This window comes from Manacus candei, unplaced genomic scaffold (genome assembly GCF_025592945.1).
Source record: "Manacus candei isolate 608988 ecotype Guabito, Panama unplaced genomic scaffold, ASM2559294v1 h1tg000077l, whole genome shotgun sequence".
NCBI lineage: Eukaryota > Metazoa > Chordata > Aves > Passeriformes > Pipridae > Manacus > Manacus candei.
Genome location: NW_026138125.1, coordinates 4,917,501 through 4,940,000, shown reverse-complemented (window position 1 = coordinate 4,940,000; position 22,500 = coordinate 4,917,501). Strand labels below are relative to the sequence as shown.

Genomic DNA, 22,500 nt, shown 5'->3' with positions numbered 1-22,500 from the left:
TTAGGTTCCTCATCTTAGGAGAATTACAAAACTACTTCTAAAAGCCAGATCCAAAGGTCTCAGTCAATGCATGAATTCCCTGTGTTAAGACTCAAATTGGATATTAATTGAAGCTGTGTCTTGGGTGAGAACTGCTGGTAGATTTAATCTGGAAAAAGACCTGTGATAATATTAGTGAAAAAAAAAAGCAAAAGAATTGAACAGTCATTGAATGAAGCATCGAGGAACAAACCTGCCAGACAAGTGCCATTATGATTTTTCAAATGGGCATGTAAAGCTCGATGTCTCGTTAGATTAAATTGTTATGGATGTCCATCCATCTGTGGAAAAGATGGTTATTTCTAGTTAGGGTATTGCCTTCCCTTTCTAATGTGTATCTCAATAATATTGTTCATCCTTGTGTCACCTGAGGATCAGAAAGCTAAAATGCACATCATCTGCAACTATTTTGGGGATGTTGTTTGAAAGCTGAACCTTGCTTTCAATCCAGCTCCCTTACAACTGTAATTGTATTATGGAAACTCAATCATCCCCGAGTTTGGGGAGCCAGCTTTGAAGTGGCTGGTATCAAATTTTTTTTTGAGATGTGCTTGAATTTAAAAAAAAAAAAGTTAAGGGCTTAAGCACTTTTGGTTTTTAATGAGACTTGAACTTCTAAGTGATTAAGTCAGTTGTGAACTTGGAAATTAGGTTCTAAAGATACTTGGTTCTTTGGAGGTATGCATTGACCTTGCTTCTGTTTAGACACCTGATCCCACGTCATCTTTTTTTGAGAATAAAAACATTGGAAAATGTGTTTTCTGAAGAAACTGATTCTAAAGTAGGTTCATTCTTACAAAACAAAACAGAAAGCAGACTGCTTCAAAAATCATCTTCATCTGTCCCTCAACCCACCAAAACCCAGATAGTTTGAAAACTTCTATTTAAGGGCTGGCAGACCTTTCCATTCAGGGAAGGGGCTTCTACCATATTAAACTATTTCCTTCTCGTTGCAGGCCAACCTACTCAGCTCATCGTGTGTCTTCTCTCAGTTATTTGAGAGTATAATGTCAATTTGGCCCTCTTTGTTTCACCAAATGCCTCACTGAAACCCTCGTTGCAGGGAAACACAAGGGAATGGTGAATACAAGTCGAAGTTCTACTTTAGTCCTTGTGGGGTTTATTTATTCATTTCTTTAGTTACACAAAGGCTTTTTTCACCTGTTGTTGCCAAGGAACAGGCAACAAAGGCTTTTCACTTACTGAAAAATTCTCGGAGAATAAGAAAACAGTAATATTGGAAGTCTGACATTGCTGAATTAAGTATTGCATTCAATTTTCTTGGACTAAATCTAGCAATATTATAGTTTATTTTTGAGAAATCTTAATTTCAAAAGTAATACATATATATAAGTATAGTGTTTGCTATGTATGGATGTCTGTAGGTATATTTAACATATCAGGAGTAACTTGAACACTTAAAAATAGTTACCAAGGCAAATGCAGATGAAATAATAGCAAGGTTTCTCCTCTGTGAGCATATAGATTTAAATCACAGAATCATAGAATATGCTGAGTTGGGACTCATCAGGATCATGGAGTCCAACTCCTGGCCCTGCACAGAACACCCCAAGAGTCCCACCACATGCTTGAGAGTGTCTGGCTGGTTGCATGAGGCACTGCAGACCTCCCTGACACTTATTTAAATTACCCTTCCAGCAGAAGGTTTTGCATTTTGTGTGGTGTGTGTGTCCTACCCACAGTGGTCCATCAGGAAATGTCATTAAAAGAGTCATAGACACATTTAGGTTGGAAAAGCCCTCTAAGATCATCAGTCCAACCATTAACCTGAGAAGATGGGAGACACTTCAGTTCTCTTTGCACTGAAGAACTATATAACTTTGGGCAAAACTCTTCCCCTTCTTCACTTACCCTATGGCTCAAATGGGGCTAATAAGGCTTATAATTTGTGTGCTTAAGTATGCAAATTGGCAAAGTAAAGCATGCTTTAAAAATGGCCAATGAACTCGGAAAGCTACTTTTCCTAATAAATCTGAAAAAGAAGAAAATTCCAGAACGTGGTCATCTAATTGCATCTTCACAAACCGTGTGGTCTAAGTGTAAATGTGACTCCAATGTTTAATCCCTTTAGAAAGTCTTTTTGCCCCAAGAAGAATGGGAGCACACTCAGCAGGCTGCAGGAGGATGGGATAGCCTGCTTGAAGCATTTCTTTGCAGCATAATTGCAGCCTCAATGAACCATGAATCCAGCCTAATTAACATAACTGGAACCACAGCAATCATGCTGCCATTCAATTTAGGTTTGGAACATTCCGCTGAAGTGCCGCAGTTCTGCTGTTTATTGCTGAGATGCTGTGGAGAAGTGTCCACTTACTTTCTTGCTGCTGTCTTGGTGTATTTTTATTATTTTAGGATAACTAGGGAACTTCGGAAATGGAAGGCCATTGGCTTACTGGTTGTTCCATTACAAATAATTCTGTATTGCTTCCTGTAAAAAGGTAATAAAAGCTCTTAACATACTGTAAAACTTAGAGTAAACATACAAAACTTCCGAGTTAGACCCAGGTTCCAAATTCTAATGGATAGCTAATGGCAAATAATTCTGGGATTATTTGGAGTTAAGGACTGCGTTCCCAGAGTTCTAAAAATAGTTTCTATTACTCTTTGTAAACACTCTACCTAGGAGAAACCTTTGTCATAAGAGCCTGGATTTTTTTTAACGTGTTACTCTGTAAAAAATGTGTTTTATTGTTGCTGTTGGTTGTGGTACAGTAAGATCAGGAAGCCACAGAAGTAGATCAGGTATCAGGTTTTGGCATCAGAGCAAAATAACCACCTATTTGGGACAGAGAAGTCAAAGGACTGCTGAAAATAGCAGTAGCTGATAAATTGGGTCTGGAGATGGAGGGACTAGGAGGTTTCCTGCATCTTCCTTGGCCATTAGATGATGGTCCTTAGTGGTGGCACCAAAGCCACTTCAAACTAATACAAAACCAGGACTTTATTTTACGATTTATGACAGAACTGAGCCTGGTAGTTGGAGTAGAACGACCAGCAGATGAGTTGTTTGTCTTTTTTAGTGAACTGTTGTCTTGCTGATCCAGTTTTTGGCAAGTTGTACCTTAATGTTAACTGTTAACTATAATGGAGAGTACCTGATGGAGACTATACCCCCTAGTTTTTGCATTAATCTGTGATTAAGTCCCATATATAACTCAGAGTAGTCTACAGACGACACAATGTATTATTATTGAGTAAGAAAGTGAGGAAATCTGACCTTCAGTGATGGCTTTTCTTCACTCCAGCCTGTGAACAAGCCCCACTGGCTGCAGGAGGCTCTGTGAAGTTTGCTGTCATAATTCTGGCTTTGAGGTGTTGATTAGTCATTCTCTTCTCAGAAGGCTTAATACCCATTTTAACTGAGGCTCTCCAGTTGAACATTGATTAAAGGTGGGGTCAATCAAAGGGCTGGCTGTGGTCGAGGAGCAGTTGAAGGAAGTGCAGAGAATAGCTCAAGTGGTTGGTTCCTGGAAGACCGAGTCTCTGTGATTCATCCCTTTGGAAATGAAGGAGCAGAAAGCAGTGCCAATTAAATATCACAAAGGCTTATGATAAACATCGAAACGATGGGGAGAGATGGCGGTTTTTCAGCATCTTTATTCCCTGGGAATAAAGGGAATATTCCCTGGGACGTGTGAGCTCAGGAAGACGACTGAACATTGATATTTTCAGAGTTCAATAGTCACGCTTGTTATTGAATGCAGTTACTGAGAATTGACAGGAGAAACTGTTTTTGAGGGGTGTTTCCAAGTAGAGATCATATTACTAGTTTAGTGTGCAGCAAACCCAGGGCATTTGAACGGCTGTCAGATCTGGGAGAAAGAGAGAATAACTTCTCTGTGGTAAAATATTGCAAAGGAAATAATCAGTCTCCTTCAGAACCAGTATTTTCATTGTTTGTAGGTGCAAATTCAAAAGCGACTCAGATCAAATGTGTCAGAAGTAATTTGAGTGTTTGGCATTTTAAATCTAATGGCACTGTTTCCACAAAAACTCTTGCTCGTATTCCTGGCTGCTTTTAAAACATTTATATATACTTTTCTGCCTTTTATACAAATCCATGAAATAAGGTCCTTGAAGACACTGAAAAATTTAAGTTGACCGTTCTTGCTGAAATGAATTGATGAAAAAAAATGTTAAGAAAATACATCTGTAGACAAATACAGATTTGTCTTTGCTCTTTGTCCTTTTTGCTGTTTGAAGATCTTTTCGAGCTCTTTGAGTGCAAAATCATGGCAAATTTTCACCTTTGATATCTATCACTGTGCTGCTAGTATGAAATTATTTTTTTAACAAGTCATTACTAGGCACTGAAGGCACTTTGTTCCTCCAGCACTGCCAAGCCCACCACTAACCCATGTCCCCAAGTGCCACATCTACATGTCTTTTAAATCTCTCCAGGGATGGGGACTCCACCACTGCTCTGGGCAGCCTGTTCCAATGCTGACCACCCTTTCAGTGGAGACATTTTCCCTCATATCCAACGTAAACCTCCCCTGGCACAACTTGAGGCCATTTCCTCTTGTCACTTGTTCCCTGGGAGCAGAGCCTGACCCCCATCTGGCTAGAGCCTCCTGTCAGGGATTTGCACAGAGCAGTAAGGTCCCCCCTGAGCCTCCTTTTGTCCAGGCTCATCCCCCCTGGGAAAGATGGACTCTCAGACATGAACTCCAAAGCTTCTGGCTCCAGTCTCTGCTCCAAGCAATTTTCTGAGCATCCAAAGGAGCACAAACCCCATTAAAAAAACAACGAGGAAACAGAACTTTGATTAATTTTAAGGTGATTGCCTCTTAAGAGACTCTGAAAATGGGTTTTCAATTAACAATCTAGTTTACATAAAAGGCACATATTGATGAACATAGTCCATGACTTTTTGCTCAGCCCCATTATTCTCCTCTAATTCATATGCAGAAGCTAAGATTTCCAGTGATCTCACTGTTTACCAAAATCCAAGGGACTTAGAGGTTAATGTTTTTCTTATTTTCTGGTGAGAGTTCCATTTTCTGTTTTCTTCACAAAGGAAAATAAAGGAAAAGGAGGAATGTGCTTCCAGTAAGCACCCAAAGGTGCAGATGATTCATCAGGAATTAGCTGAATGCTCTTGTGAGAGCTGGAAATTTCCCTAGCAATGCTTTGGCATAAAATTCTTCTGAATATCTGACAGCCAGATATTTTCCTATTCATATTCAGAACTATTTTCAATGCCAGATATTGCTGATTGACAAATTTGAGTTGCCTATCCTGCTGTGAGCCCTTCTCCTACAAAGTTCAGAACTGTATAGGTACAAGCAGGTTTCTGAGAATCAGAGGTGATACAGCAGCATAACAAAAGTAAAACAATGTTGTTTATGCTTATTCATGTGAATACTGGTGGGACGCCTCTTAAATTAATCATACAGTGCTCCTTAAATACATCTGATCATAACCTTACCTCCAAATCAGAGCCAGTGATATTAGAATAGCTGATTGCACTCAAATTGTGGAGAGGATTCTTTTTTTCCTCCAGAAATTAGTTCTATTAAAAAAGGGCATATTTTAAGAATTCTGACTTCAGACAAATAATCCAAAATTGATGCTTGATTGAAGCTAAAGAAACAAACACAATTTATTGCTTAGTAAGAGTACTACCCTTCTGTTTGAAGGACCTCCTAAAAATATCTTGGTAGTTAATAATGATGACTTGAGTCAGTTGGAGGTAAATACATATTTGGTATCAGAAAAAAAAAAGAAACTGATTTTATAACACTGAAACTTAAAGATCACACAGTGGTGTTATATTTGATGTGCAACATCCAACTATTTATCCAAACTTCTTCTAAAAGTTTTAGCTCTATCTAATCAGTTTGTAGGTGTGTTGTACTATGACCATATATTAAATATGTTTATTAATTTTTTCATTAGTGTGCTTTAAGCCTTCTCTTCTTGGTGAAACATTTTTTCCATAATGCACTAGCATGAATAAATGCCTACAAAAGGCTGAAGTTAAAATTTGTGCCTTGAGTCCACTTTGCCCTAAGTGTCACAGTGGGTTGGGTTTTCTCTTAGTGAAGGACCGCAGAACATGAAAGTCCAGCTCTATGCTGGGGCTGAGATTAGATCTGAATGCAAGGAAAAGCAACAAAGGTCCACAGAATATCTGGAATCTGCAAATACTTCCTGTACTTAACCTACACTTTTGTTGCGTGACTGTAAAGAACAGCAAATCTTTGTTCTTTTCCCTCTCAGTTCCCATTCAGTCAGTTCAGAGACACAGGAGAAAGGTTTTGGGGAGAAAAGCTGTTATCAGTCTTCCTACAGTTCCCATCTGATTCTGTCAACAGTGAGTACATCAAACCATGAGCTTGCAGCCACTTTTAAACACCAAAAAGTTTTGGAAAAACATATATATGTATATAAAACATATAAATTAATATGAGCATAGATTATGAATGTGATGTTCCTTTATGCCTTTAAAGTTTAGCTGATATTTGATATTTAGCTGATAAGTAAGAACCAGAGCTGTTTTTGGATTCAAGAGTGAGTTGCATCTGCCTCTGGTGGAGCAGAGAAAGAACAAGTGTGCATCTTGCTAAGATCCCAAAATGTTCAGGCAGGGTAACTAGACTTCTAGAAAGCTGAAGAATCATTTGATATCCTGAGCTGGAAGGGACTCACAAGGATCATTGAAGTCCAGCTCCTGGTCCTGCATGGGTCAACCCCAAGTTGTTCAGGTTCATCCATTTATGAAAACCTTTTAGGACATTTCTTGGGTCTAGAATCCAGAAGGTTTTTCTAGTCAGCTTTATTTACTAAAGAGTGAAAAAAGTCTCAGAAATGCCTCTCTCATCCTGTGGGCCTGCCAGGAAGGTGTTGGTTTAGCAGCCTCAGGGTGGTCTGGTGTATCTGTGCACGGGTGGGATCGTTGGCCATGGGCTCAGTGATGCAAATGTACAGAGTAGAAAAGGCTAAGGCTACTTGGAGCTGGAAGTATGGAAAGACAAATAGTCCGTGGCTTCTCACAGCTCAGCTCGTGGTAATTTGAATCTGAAATAAATTAATAGAGTAATCCTGTTTATGGATCATCAGCTGCAGAGGTGTTATTAAGGAACTTGTGTCCCTGTTTACTGGAACACCTGCATGTAAAGCCGTGCTATAATTGTTCAGACACGCTGAATCAGACTTCTCTGTCTCAAAACAAAATAGAAGATATAAATATATGGAATGTCCCAATCATCAGACTTATTCTTTTTTTCCTCTCAACAAGGTTGCTCTTCTGGCAAACCCTCGTGAAAGCAATCCACTCTTTTCAGTTAAAAGCCATTCATATGGGGACAAACTACTGTTCTTCCATCTATATCTGTATTCATCCATTTAAACTCTAAAGCTTTCCAGCTTACTTCTTGGATTTATAGCCAGCTGGCTGCTGTGTGTAACATGAACATATTCTGACTGTGCATGAGATGTTTTTCCCTCGTTTAACCCATAATTGTCATGTTCACTCTAGGGCACAGCTCACTTGTGTGAGTTCCCAAAGTCATGACTTGCCACCTCCTCACCTCTCCTCGCCTCTGACAATCTACTAACATTAAGACAAAAATAAAACTCAACCCCAAAACTACCACCCAAAACTTGCTCCTTGGAACAGATTTGGATAAAATGGTGGGGGCCATAGCTGAGCCAGCTCCTGTGGGATCAGTGCCCACTTTTTGGCATTTACAATAAACTTTGGAATGACTTTTTAACTCAGATGCTTTAATAGCAAGTGAGGAGGGGGTGGCAAGGAAGGGAAGGACATATGCACTCTTTTTTTTTTCTTATGAATGCTTGATTGCTGATTTTTCCAGAGGTAGTCCGATAAGTGATACCTGTTTATTAGCAGCTTTCTGCAGTCCTAGAAGTCAAAATCAAAAAAATTCACTGGAAGTGCAATTCTGAAATATCTGCCCTTACTGAAGTTACTGAATCATCAATGAGAAGCTTCCATTCAAAGAAAGCATGAATATTAAAATTAGTTAGGCATAGTTTGGCATTGTAAGAAATACAATATGTTATTATTTTTTCTTTATGCAAAACCACTGGGTGCTAAGAGAGGCAATGGAACCATTAATTAATAGTAGTAGTCCTGGGTAATGTCATAATAAGCAATAGAACATATTAAAGCACATTTATTCTTGCCAGCTATCAGGAGGAACTTTTAGATATTTGAAAGGCCCATTAGGTTTGTTTACATTCTGAGTGGAAGCTGGTATGCTTTGGCAGGGGCTGAGCCACACTTTAGTACTTGACTCCAATGGTATTGAATTTCCCAGTCAGTAATATATTGTCACCACTTCAGGGCAGCCTGACTCTCCAGGGCAGCGGGTACAACCCAGATCAGTGCACTTCCCAGAGCCGGGGTGTCTTTGCTGCCGTAAAAATGAAAATAACTGAAATTATGTATAACAGAAGCAATTTTCCACAATGGAAAAGGTGGTCGAGGAATGAAACCCGTGCCTCCAGGTATATTAACCTAACAGAAAAACAAAAATGTGCTGGACTTTAAATTGCACTGGCAATCTGGAAAGGATTTTCCGACTGGAGTTATGTTAAGTGTTAATAGTGAAACCTGGGTGCTTTTTCCTTTGATCTCTCCTCGAGCTCGTATAGAATAATAGGATCAAAATAAAATGCCATTTATATGAACACCTTGTTCTTTTGATCTTGGCACCAAAAGTTCTGTCTGCAGCTACAACTTAGCGAACAGTGCATCTGCTCCTTTTGGTTGGACCTTCTACTTTATCATAACTTTTAATAAGTGGTGTCACAGCCAATTTTTCGAGGCAGTTCATGAACTCAGTCGTCATTTTCGCCCTAAGAATCTTTAACTACATTTTCAGAAGAGCTGAATATAAGGTAGGCAGGACTTGTAAACTGGTGGCTTCTGATTGGTTCTGTATAAGCACGTTGAATATATGATTTAAACATCTGTATGCTGTGATGTTTCAAAATATAACATCAGTTGTTCTTTGAGCACTTGGGCAAAACTGTTGAATTAGTGTACACTGAATAAGAGAAGTGTTCAGGGGAGAAGAACAGTTGGGGTACTTGTGGTTATCATTGGTGCTAAGTTTTGGATCCCTGCCTTTTCCATAGGGAAGGTGATGCACCCTGTGCTGTCTGGGTGGTAGCCAAGCCTTTCTCTTCATCGCCCACCTCTGCAGGAAAGACCACAGAAGTGTTACAGCTGGTTGTTATGGATCCCTTTGCTTTTATGTAGAAGTGAGAGAGTCCATGAATGAACATGAGTATCCTTCAGCTCTTTATTCCCCAGGGTTAATGGTCAGGAGTGTTCCTTTGGAAGTCATTACTGTGAGCACTTAGAGTAAAGCTGCTTCTTCATGTTCTTTCAAATCTCTTACTAAGAGTCTTCTCCTCCAAAGGCTTTGACTCCATGGAAGCAGCTGAACTGTATTTATTATGATGATTGACTGTGTCTTGTTATGATCCCTGCTTCAGTTGTTGTAACCTCCAAGAATAGAAGAGATGGGCACGAAGCACTGTGCCAAATGAAAGCAAACAAACCCAAGTCCTGCAGCTCACCAGTGTCACAATCGCTGCTGTCCAGGAAGAGGGATTAGTGGGTGAAGAAACACTAGCTAGGAGAGATCCAGTGGCCAGGCAGAGCCTTGGGTGTCAAATGTCTCTCTCAAGCTCTGCATCCCACTGTAATTTATATTTAGCCATTAAGCTGGTGTGATAGGAACAGTCAGCTTGTTGTGCGCCGCATGCAGGGAGCACCGCTGGGTAAGTGCTGGGTAAGTGTTCAGGCTCTTGCTGAAATGGCTGCACTTGAGGTTGTGGCACATGAGCTGTCCTCCAGCAAGTTTTCTTGCAGACTTAGTTGAATCTCTGCACTCTGTCATGAGTCAGGAGTATTCCAGAGAGCCATAACCGTGGCTATAACCTATAACCCTCTCCTTATTAAGTAGTACAGTGTAATTCATTATGTGCAATAAAGATACCGAGCTGGTCTGAGCACCAGAAGCAGTGTGGATGTATTTGTGCAGCACTGCACTAGGATTGATGCATCCTGCTGGGATCAGGTCTCCGTGCTAATGCAGCCACTCTGCCTCCAGTCCTTCCCTAAGTAGTACAGAACTGCTGTAAGAAAGTTTGCTGCTGTAGTTGTCTAAAAGGTAGTATCAGCCCAACTCTTTAATTTTAGCAGGTTATCCTGTTCATCTTCCACCAGTTCTCACTTCCTATCCCAAAATTCAGACCTGCTTTTTGCATCAACTAAAGAAAGGTTGTGGGACTCTTTGGACAAGGAGTTAAAGTGAAAGAGCTGCAAAGATTGGTAGTTTTCCTCCTTACAATAGGAATGTGATTGCCCTAGTTCTGTGGTTAGCATGAAACAAGTCAGCTCTGTCATGAAGTCAGTGGGGTACAAGTTTATACAAGGTAGTAAAGGAATAAAACAGCAAAGTCCACAGTCTTTTATGACAAAACCAGTATGATCCTGTTGCAACATAAGGCCCCGCTGTGAATGGTTATTTTCTGAAGCTTGGATAAGTGCAATTTACATATATACAAAGTGTATGAATAAAGTTATAAAAGTATACTTGGTATTTTACTTTTTTTTTTCCTTGAAAGTAATTTGCTATTGTTCAAAACTTTCAGCTTTCACTGGTTTTGTTTCCAAAAACCCCAAAAGGAAAAGAAAATAACAAAAGTCCGTAAAGGCAAAAGGGATATGTTCTCATTTCAGTTCACAGAATTTCCTGCCTTTAAACAATACAAATATATGCCCTTAGGTTTCTAACGTGCTGGAAGGATACTGAATCCATGAAACAGATCAAATTAAAAGCAAGTCCACTACAGCAGCAGCAAGTTGCACCAGCATGGCCAATAGATCTCAACAAGAATTTCTTGAGGGGGTTTTGACCATGTTGCCAAGCCTTACAAAATCCTGAACTGCCAGCTCCATGAATGAATAAATGCTCAAAACCAGCAAGGAAGTCCTAGGTTGAATTGGGCACAAGTAAAATCTCATGCTTAATTAATTGTTCCCTATTCATTACAGACCCTATTCAAAGCAATTATTTAATATAATTCTGAGATGTATCCACAAACAGAGCAGAATGGACACTGGCCTTGTTAAACCTTTTGAAGTATATTGCTTCTCCTAATCACAGATATGTGTTCCAGAGGCTGAATGTGTGATCCCAGCATGTGGAGTGAAAGGCATGAGGAGCACGGGGGCAACTGGTGATAATTATCACCAGAAGATGCTCCAAGGGCTGGAGCCCCTCTGCTTTGGAGACAGGCTGGGAGAGCTGGGGGGGTTCACCTGGAGAAGAGAAGGCTCCAGAGAGAGCTGAGAGCCCCTTCCAGTGCCTAAAGGGTCTCCAGGAGAGCTGGAGAGGGACTGGGGACAAGGGATGGAGGGACAGGACACAGGGAATGGCTTCTCACTGCCAGAGGGCAGGGTTAGATGGGATATTAGAAATTCTTTGCTGTGAGAGTGGTGAGACCCTGGCACAGGTTACCCAGAGAAGCTGTGGCTGCCCCTGGATCCCTGGAAGTGTCCAAGGCCAGGTTGGACAGGGCTTGGAACAACATGGGATAGTGGGAGGTGTCCCTGCCCATGGCAGGGGATTTGGAACCAGGTCAGCTCAGGTCCAACCCAAACCATGGCCATGTCCTGCTCAAGTTGCTCACAAACTGGTGTCTCCTTATGGAGTAGGCACCATCCTTGCTGCTGTCCATTGTGCAGATCTGTCACCAGACTGGTAACTCAGCTTGTAAGGGTAGCAGTGCTGTTCGTATCGATGCTCTTTTTTCCTTTTTCTAACACAAAACTGCATCTCTCTCTTTTTATTTTGCTGACTTTAATATCATAGGTAGCTCAGTGATGGACCACAAGTGTTTTACAGAATTCAGAGGTACAGGCTCCCCAGGGATTCTTCTGGCACCCAGATGCTGAAAGGCAGATGATCAGGGATCTTACATCAGCATCACTGTCAAACTGATTTATACCAGAAAAAGGGTGTCCAAGGTTTTTGAGGGTGTTTTTCTCCTGTAATGACATTGCTGTTAGTAGTATTAATATTTTTAGAGCTTTTTGACAAAAACTTGATCTTTTAGTAGGCAGAGTTACTGCCATTCTAGTTCTAGAGGTGGAAAGAGACTTCTGAAGTTTGAACAATGAATGAGACCCTGGTAGAAATGGGATTAAAATTTGGGATTTCCTCTAGGCCATACTACCTGGTAGACATACAAATTTAAACTTTGGTTTTACTGCAAAAACAAGGTGCAAATTAATCTAATGACACATTTTGAAATGGAGGTCACAATGTCCACATTATGTGATCCTGAGGACCAGTTGACTGAACCATCCAATTTGAATGCCCTGTGGCTGCAGTAGCTCCACAATAGCCCAAAAATGAGTGTGTCTTACTATTTGAATGTTGTATTGTGGACAAAGTGTGTTTTAAATTTTTCTGTGCATACGATTGTTATTTTTAATTAATTTGCCTAGCTTTTTCAGATAAAACTTTCTTCAAGTAAGCCTCCAAATGAAAGCAGGCTTCATTGCTTATTTATTGGGGTACCTGAGAAAACATTAAATAATTCAGGTGAAAAATGTGCTTTCCAGAGAAACACACAGAAGTTTGCATTTGCGCAGGCGAGCGAATTATCAAAACCAGATGCAAGCAAGTGGAACATTTTACATAAATTTATTAAAATCATTATTTACCTGTAAGTTATAAGAAGGGCTTAGTTGCACTACTTTGTTGCCAATATGTACTGCCAATAATCTGCCAAAAAGCAGCTTGCTGGCAAAATCCCTGAAATGGTTGGGATATGATTGCACAGAACGTTACAACCCCCAGTCAAATGAAAACCTACTATAAACGAACTCTTTGATGGTGGATTCGCTGGAATATGGTATTGATATATGGTGTACAGTTTATATGGATTATGTATACTGCACAAGAAATATGGATATCTATTAAGGGTAACTTGATATGTAATCGGTCAGGACAGTTATTGTTCTCAGTGTTTGCGAGGAATAAGATCACACAGTGACTGCTCAGTTTTAAAATACAGATTATTCCCGTGCAGCCCAAAGCACTGCCATGCCATTTCTTCAATTAATACAGAAAGGCTATTGAAAATGTAAAATATCTGACATCTATACGGAGTTATTTTAAAGGCAGCTTTACTTCTAGGGACAATTTATACATTACATAAACTTATATTTTTCGTCCAAGTATCATTTCGAGAACAGCAAGCTTAAATATTGGAGGCCATGGGGAAACATAATATTACGATAATGTTCTTTGGTGCGGTTTGGAAGGTTTTAGGAAACATTTGGAAGTATTTTTCTCATAAAGTCACTTAACTATTGAAGTGTTATGATAGCACTCCCTTCTGCATTGCGTATGTTGCAAAGCAGCCTGTTTAAAGGGGACATCCATCCTATATATCCTGATTAGAAGTAGTTCCACAAAACAGGAAATTATATGTTACAGGATCCTGGTATTAGTTTAATTAAAAAAATAAAAAAAAAAAGATGAACGGTTTTCAAACACTCGTTTCCAGTTGTGTTTAGCAAGAGGAGATTCTGCATCGTGTGTAGCTCTGTGTGAAATTTGCATTTTCTAAATAAACACTCGAGAGCTGAGTTGGGTTTTTTTTTCTGTTTCAGGAAGCACTAATGAACATGACCAATCCTTTAGAATCCTAAAGAACCTTAAAAACCTTACAATTCTCAGAAGCCTAACTTTTTTCCCCATAGTGTAATTCATTCTTTTGAACTTCTGCAGAAGCAGAACTTAAGTCAACAATTTCTGAATTTCTGGCAGTTGTTATCAAGAGGACTCTTAGGGCTCCCAGAGTTACTTTGTGGTGTTGGTGCAGCAGATCTACACAGTCAGTGTCTAATTATAGAGAAAATTACTTTTTTTTCTGAACTATCAATTAATCCGTGTTTTCATATCTTGCACAAAATAATGCATAAGTTATTTTCACCTGCGTTATAAAATATGTATTGTAGTTCATTACCATCTTTCTGAGGAGTTTTTAAATTATCATCATTTCATTTGTGGAGAATGATGGTCTTAGAAATTATAACTGCACGGATTCATGTATTTAGTGTTAAAGGATCTCAGGGAACTGAAGATGTGAACTCAGAAATAATATATTTAGGGTCAAACTCAGTCTCACTTGATGTCAAAGACATGAATTTGACATCTGTGGGTCAAAGGATCTCCCTTCTGGAATTAAAATGCAGGGTGATCACTCTCTGATTATTTTTTTTTCTGACCTAAAGTGCTTAAGATATTGTTGAAGTCATTTGTCAGGAGCAAATGGGTAACAAAATAGACTAATCCCACAAATACTGAGTTAGGCTAGACATGCTTTTGGCTGAAATTTTGTCCAACAAGAGCAGCAGCACAGAGGACTGAATGCCAGGGAAACTTAGACTTCCAGGGATAGTTTCACCTGCCTTTGTTCCTGTTTTGCATAATTTTACTGCAACCTTGTGTTTTGGAAGGTAGTACCTTTCCCTGGATTTTAGGGAATAATTTCTGACACACTGACACAGGTTGCCCAGAGAAGCTGTGGCTGCCCCATCCCTGAGAGTGTTCAAAGCCAGGTTGGATGGGGCTTGGAACCACCTGGGATAGTGGAAGGTGTCCCTGCCCATGGCAGGGGGTTTGAAACTGGATGGTCTTTTAATCCTTCCAACCCATCCTGTGAATAAGAGTTGAAGAACACTCTTTAAATCCTGGTCATCTGGGGTGTGGGTTTTACAGTGCACCTGGAACAGTGATCTTAATTTGGGAATTCAAATGTAATATTTAAGGGAAGGTTAAGAAATCAGTTTGACCATCTTCCTGAGATTGAGCTACAGGTGTGGCATCTTAGAGAATAAATAAATAGAAGTGTTGTTGAATGAGAGTGAAACTAGATTGGAAAGAAAAGTATAAATGTTAATTAAAAGTGGAAATTTTTGACAGTGTCAGATACAAATTCTGGATATTGAGGAATTTCACTCAGAAATTATTTGGAAAAATAGGTGGAAGTGGGAATTAACCTGTTTCTCTTCTACTGTGTTTGCTGTTGGCATCTCTCCTGCCTGTCTCATCTTCCTTCCCCACTCTCATGGACCAAGTTGGGTCAAAGCCAACAGCCCGTGGCTGATCTGGATCCAGCCTGTTGTCTACAGGAGCATCTCTGGATCCTGCCTGCTATTCAGACACACCACTGAAGTGACAGGATTGTAGCATTCAGCTTATTTCTTGCTGAAACAACATTATTTTGGCTGATTTATCAGAAGTAAGTCAGACCTTGTGATCCCTCCCCTGGTTTATCCATTGTATAGGTTACGTACCAGTTCTTCTCTCTGGCCAGGATGTCCTGGTCAGCTTTAGTTCTCTCCCATGTTGTTGTTCACCTCATAGTCCGTGCTGGCAGCAACACCTCTCACATATTTAATGCCTGCATATTAAATCTCCATTCTTGGCCTTTGGTGAGAGTTAAGATTTGACTGGATGAGGCTCTGAGCAACCTGGTCCAGCTGGATGGGCTTTGAGCACGAGGTTGGACCGGAGACCTTTCAGCCTCGGTGGTTCCCCGAGTTTCTCCTCTGTCATAGCAAAGAGAAGATAATGATCACATCTCAAATAATATTTCATATTTCTACATCCTGCAGTTTGCAAGCAGGGAAATCAGTGTAAACTGTACTTATTCTACCCAGGAAAAGATATATTCTGCTACGGGAGGGCAAGCTGAGCCGCAGACCTTGGATTTTCTTTTGCCATGCCCTTCCCAGTGCTTAATCTTGGCTCTGTTCAGTTTTCTTTCTGTTCTCCCTCTTTGCTCCTAATCCTTGTCCATGCTTATAAGCCCCTAATATTTATATGGCATTATCTGTGTTAGAGATTACTGCTGACAAGTAATCTCTTCCCTCTTCTGAATGAAGAATTACAGCCATTGCTGAAGATCAGAAAGTGAAATTAGATCCCCGAAAGTATGTGACAACTTCAATAAACCCTAATATCAAATTCCCTGAATATTGGGGAATCTTCTTTTGAGTTTTTTGGTTTGAACTGTAGTACAGCTTCAAGACACCTGACCACACTTTTTATGCTGTAGAGCAAAATGTGACAGTAGTTGTAGAGAAAAAAAGTGAAGAAAAGATTTGCTGAACTGTGACTCTACTCCCAGTTTTGAATTTTTTGCAATCTTTTGGGAAGTAGGTAAATATAAATGCATCAGTTTTATTGTTATCAGTTGATTCATAATATTAAATATAAAAATATAAATGTATATGTTTATATATAAATATGAAAAGTAAGTATATACTAATGGCGTTGCTGTCTGTTCCAGTTTGGCCTCCAAAGATCTACTTTAATGGTTTTTTTTTAATTTCTTAGAATAGAGTGGACAAAATTATGAGTTTTGCTAAAACTTTTATATTTTTACAGTGTTTGGCCAGTAATATGTGTTCATGGTTGTATAGTTTTGCATATACTTGTAGTAATTTCAGGAACAAATTCAGTCTGGGAACAGGATAAATTCAAGGAAGCAGAAAGAAAGAAAGTGCAAAAGTGAAATTTTTTACTTATTGCCAACGACAGTCGATCACAACCATTATAAGCCAAAGGGACTCCAGGTATTAGAGACACAGCAGCTCTCCATGAACCTCTGTAGTGATTTAGGTCACAAAAATTCTGCTAAATATATCAGCAGTTAGCAAAGAGACATTTGTGATCGTGATTGAAGAAAAACAAAGGGAATTCTCAGTCAGTGAAATTGTAAGTTTTACCGTGATGGTGCATGAGTGATGGAGGAAACACAGCAGCTCTGAAATGTCTGTGCTCCAGCTCTAAGGCCTAGGGAAGGTTTCTAATGTATCTGATTATGACTGTCTTATTTTATGTTTGAACCTTTTAATGGCAATATCATAAATAAACAAAAAATCCACTACACTTTCTGAACTATAACATTGCTTTCAAATGTAACTACATTTACAGAAAGGCCAATTTTTATCAGTAGGAAGAATAGGAAGAAATTGTTCCCTGTGAGGGTGGTGAAGGACTGAAATAAGTTGCCCAGAGAAGCTGTGGCTGCCCCATCCCTGGAAGTGTCCAAGGCCAGGTTGGACGGGGCTTGGAGCAACCTGGGATAGTGGAAAGTGTCCCTGACCATGACAGGGGGTAGAACTCGTTGATATTTAAGGTCCCTTCCAACCCAAACCATTCCACGAATCTCTGATCTTATTTTATTATTTTTAAACTTTTTAATGGCAATATAATAAATAAGTAAATAATAAAATCCATTGCACTTTCAGAACTATAACTTTGCTTCCGAATGTGACTGTGTTTTTAGAATGGCAAATTTTTATTAATGCAAAGTATTTATTTTTTTTTAATATTATATGCATTCTTAAAATTTGTAGAGAACGGTTGTATAATCTGGTCTAACCTAAACCAGAACTCCAATTTGTCTTTCTAATGTGGTCTCTATTCATTGAGCAGTGACATCATGGCCCTTCCATCCTTTTTTTGTTGTTGTTGTTGAAAAAACGGTGTCACAAAGTGACTCTTGGTGCCATGGAAAAGAAACCAATCCCCATAAATAATTTTTCATTAAGGCAAATAAAGTTCTGTAAGTAAACACGTACAATGGAACATGGCAACATGTTACAAAAGAGCTGGGAAAAACGCACATCTGCTTCAAGGAAAAGCACATGGATTTCCTCAGAGCAGGGTTTCATGGCATAAATGAAAAAAAATACATAATAAATAGATTATGAGTTTAAAAAATGTCTGTTACTCAAAGTAGCAAGTACTTAGATTGAAACTCTAACTTTTAGGGTATTGAATTTTTATGAACTTAGTTTAATTTTTAGCCTGTCTTTTAAACTAAACATCTAGACTCAATATGCAAAAAGGGAAAGTTTTCAAGGCTTACTCTCTGTGGAGTCTTCATAAAGTTTTAAAATTGATTGTTCAATGTGTTAGAGACTCAAAAATCTGAATACATAAAAGAAAAATAGTTTTGAACACAAATTGTGAGACTAAAATTAGATATCTAAGTGTCTCACTGTTTGTTCTGAACTTTCAGTGTTTAAGTATATGTGAGTTATGCACAAAAGTGAAACATTTTCCATGGTTTTTTTTAACTTGAAGAGACAGTACCTTGTAGAATCTATTGAAAGTGTTAATATTTGCTTTGACGATAATTTTTTTTCCTGAAAGTTTCACTTGTAGAAGATTTCACTACCACAAGTTAATAATAACAATGAAATCCTTCTCCCATATTAAAAATAGAATGCTATGACATTTTTCTTATGTGACTGGTGTGTTTTGTAACTAAGGTTGAGAAAAATGGTACATCCTTCTCGATCACTAAATCCGACCTCTCTACTGTGGTAACTCTCTAGCTTGTTTTTTAGAATCATGGAATGGTTTGGGTTGGAAGGGACCTTAAAGATCATCTCATTCCAACCCCTGCCATGGGCAGGGACACCTTCCACCAGCCCAGGTTGCTCCAAGCCCCGTCCAACCTGGCCTTGGACACTTCCAGGGGAGGGGCAGCCACAGCTTCACCACCTTCATCATAAAAAGCCACGTAAAATATAAAAAATTCTTCCTTATATCTAGTCTTTTGAGCCTACGTCTGCTCTTGCCCCACCTCTGCTACTCCATAACCATCATGGTGATGTAAAAGTCCTGAAAGGTCTTGATGTTTTAAATGACTGTGATCTGGGCAGGTACTGGATGGAAGGTGTCAGAAAAGAAGAATTAATTTGAGTCTGAAAGTGGAAAAATAGAGTAGCTGGAGCAAAAATGTTCTGGAGAAAATGTAAACACAAAAAATGTGCTAACTAGACATTGTCGTTCTCCAGCCTGCTTTTGGGAAATACACATGAACAGGTTTAGAAGATTTCGTGTTGTTATTAGTTTATTTTCAGGTCATTTATTTAAGTGTCATAAAGAACATTAGCTAGTGGTTAGGGACTCCAGTATCCATTATATCATTCCAATCATGTGGACAAGTTTATACCACACATGATTTACAACGCTCTTTCCGCCGTTGAAATTGTTCTATTCAGGTACAAGGTTTTATACGGGGTTGTATTTAGGAAAATCCAAGTGGCTGAGCACAGAGACGTGTTCCAATCAAAGTCCAAAAATTAATGCCTTTACACGAACACCGTGGGTTGCAGCGAGAGCTGTTTATGGCTCTCTGCCTACATCCTTTATCATGTCTCCACTGTTGTTAGTAAAATATACAGAACTACTTTATGCCAAAACAATGGAAGTTAATGCAGATAACTTGTTCCAAAGTTAACCATCAAATAAATCTCTTCTTTTTTTTTTTTTTTTCAAACTGTTAAGTGAAATGGTGTTCTAAAACTTTTAAAAATTGTCAAGATGATGAATGCTGTGTGTGTAATACAAGTAAATACCGTGGAATTGATTGCACACACATGTCTTAAATAAAAGATTTTAAAGAGTTTATTCCAGAGAGAAATCGGTGGAGTTTTATCTAATATTATTGGGAATTCTTCAATGACGGATCAGATTTATAAGGGTTGAAAACTAAGAAGGAAACCTCTTTAGAAACAGAAATGGTGCATTGAGTGGATGATTGGCTGGGAGATTAAAGACAGGCAGGGGGATACAGCCTCCCTAGGTAGCCTGACCTCTCACACCTCAAGCAGTTCTTCATAACGGCAATGATCTTTCAAAATCTGTTAGTTAAATTTAGTTTGGTAAATCAGTGCTTTCTGTGCAGTCACAGACTTGCACGTTTAGGGCAAATCCCTATTTCTCCTTCAGCTTTTCCCGTGCATAAATATATAAAAGTATATCCTGATGGGTCTGTGCTTGTACTTCAGAGGAGCCACCACCAACCAGTTTTAGGTCTATTACCAAAGGCTGAGAGAATTGGGATTTTTCATCCTGGGGGAGAGGAGGCTTCAGGGAGATCTTAGAGCCCCTTCCAGTGCCTTAAGGGGCTCCAAGAGAGCTGGAGAGAGACTTGGACAAGGGCCTGGAGTGACAGGACAAGAGGGAATGGCTTCCCACTGCCAGAGGGCAGGGTTAGATTGGATATTAGGAAGAAATTCCTGGCTGTGAGGGTGGTGAGACCCTGGCACAGGTTGCCCAGAGAAGCTGTGACTGCCCCATCCCTGGAAGTGTTCAAGGCCAGGTTGGACAGGACTTGGATCAACCTGGGATAGTGGAAGACATCCCTGCCCATGGCAGGGGGTTGGAACTAAAGGAACTCCAAAGTCCCTTTCAACTCAAACCATTTAATGAGTCTATGATTCTGTGTGTGGAATTCAGCCATATCAGATTTATACTGCTAAACTCAGAGGATCTGAGGGTGGCTAAGTCACTGAGGTGGGAATGGGTTAACTTGGCCATGTTTGTAACACAGGTAGTGAATTTGGATGAGTGGGATTGAACTTTTTGTGGTTATGTCTCCAGACCAGCTCCAATAAGGGATGGTGAGCTGTAGAAAAAAGGTGGATCTCACAGGTGATTTAGTCAGTGGCTTGCAAATGCAACTTGTTGTAGATAAATATGAAAATAATATGCCAAGGAACAGCAAGCCAAATCTAAGAATACACATTATGTGGAATAGTTACACAGTGCACTGACTTGGGAAAGGGGATTTAGGTGTTTGAAGAAAAGTCCTCAAAGCAATTAGTCATGAGTACAACTGTAGTAAAACTCACATAGTGCGTGTATGTTTGTATTTTGGTAGTGATTTTGAAGAAAAAGGGTCTGTTTGCATTTAAAGGTGCTTCATTGCAAGGTGAGGTGATGATTCTGGTGTTCAGTAATATTTGTTTTGACAGAGAGGGAAGGGAGTGGTTTGTTGTCAGCCCAGAGATGAGCTGTGATGGAGTAAAACTCTGAAGAACTGTGGAGGAGGTTGATAAAGTGGAGCAAGTGTTGGCTTTAGTAAACAGTTTAATGAACAGGCTATAGTCTGTAAACATTTGGAAATTAAAAGGAAACGGAAAATTTAAATGTCTCTACTTATCTGGGGGAACCATAATCACACTGAAAGGCATGTAAGTAAATAATATGTGGGTAAATTAACTGGAGGTACAGGCAGGCATTTAGACTGAGGAGCCCACAGTGGCCATGCTTGGGAGTTCTATCCATGTTAATTTAGAAGAGTCATGGTTGGATGAAGGAGCTTCACTCAAATGTTTCCTGGGGAAGGACCATAATTCATTACTACTTTAATTCAAATAGTAAAACTGGATCTGCATAAAATGTTACGTTTCATATATTACGAAAAGTTACTTCAGTGGCCTCTATATAACTCGTGCAAATGCATCCTGCTGTTGGGAAGGGTTTTCTACAGCATGGTCATCAGGTGGAAGAGCCAGTGGTGTCTGATCCTGTCTGTGGCCCCTCAGGAAAGGCATAAGTAGCTCTGCCTCAGTTTCCTCATCTTGATGTTCATTACTCACACCCATGAAAAACAATGGTTGTTTCTATCCTACCAATGGATGTAGAACTCAGTCCTCTCCTAGAGGTGGGGTTTTCTTTCTAATTTGTGATTAATTGTTTTCAGTTGGTCGTTATAGAAATCAGGTGAGGATAGTTGGCTAAGAAGACCCACTTCCATGTCACGGTACCTGTTTGATCCATGTCATTAGACAACAAACAGTTTTTCTATGTCAGCTTCATTGGCATGTGAGGAAGCAACTTAACTAAACTCAAGTCTAGACATAGACTAGACTTACCTTAGGTCAGACACTGCTGTGTTTGGTATTTGCTGCCAATCTTAGCTGTGATCTTGTCAAAAGTACCAAGGCTTTGTTGGCAGAATTGCCTTTTTACTTCCAAGAAGTGTTTGCTTTATTTCATTTTAGCAAGTATATAGTTTTGCTCTCCCTGTTGATGCATGTGCCTTAGTGGCAATGTGGTTCAATGGAGACCTTTGTCTTCTCAGTCAGAGAACCTGTTATTTTATTTCACAGGTACCATATTCACTAAAATATGTATAAGTGTATCAATTACTGAATGCTAGTGGAGTTGTTGTTTGGATGGCTGCAAAATGCCAGCCGTGTTTTACCCTCTCATTTGCTATTTAATTAATTGCCAGGTGAAACTGAAATCCAGCATCAACACAATACACATATTTTTTTTTTTGTTCTTTTTCCCAATAGGTTCATGCCAGAGCATAAGCTCGCCCGTTTGGAAAAGGTAATTGCTGTTAAAGGAAATGGAGATGGTTATCAGTCGGGGGGTCTGCCTGGCCAGCAGAAGAGCAGAGCTGTAATGAAAACCAGCGACGTGCACCGTGAGTCTGGACTTTGTGAGTCCCAGGCTGGACTCGGTACCACACAGCACGAGGGGCTGCCTTCCCCATTCACAGCCCTGGCGAGATCCATCCAGACCGAGGCATCAGAAGGTACAAATCCTTGTCAAG

General features: G+C 39.6%; 1 protein-coding gene across 20 annotated transcripts in view; it reads left to right on the top strand.

Moving 5' to 3' along the window:
* GTDC1 (glycosyltransferase like domain containing 1) overlaps positions 1-22,500 on the top strand; it is a 171,411-nt gene that overhangs the window by 112,102 nt on the left and 36,809 nt on the right. For all 20 annotated transcript variants that reach the window (XM_051810349.1, XM_051810367.1, XM_051810364.1 and 17 more), the window contains one exon: positions 22,238-22,500. This exon is cut by the window's right edge and continues 97 nt beyond it. In XM_051810349.1, coding sequence (XP_051666309.1) covers positions 22,238-22,500 — 263 coding nt within the window. The remainder of the gene's footprint in view (positions 1-22,237) is intronic.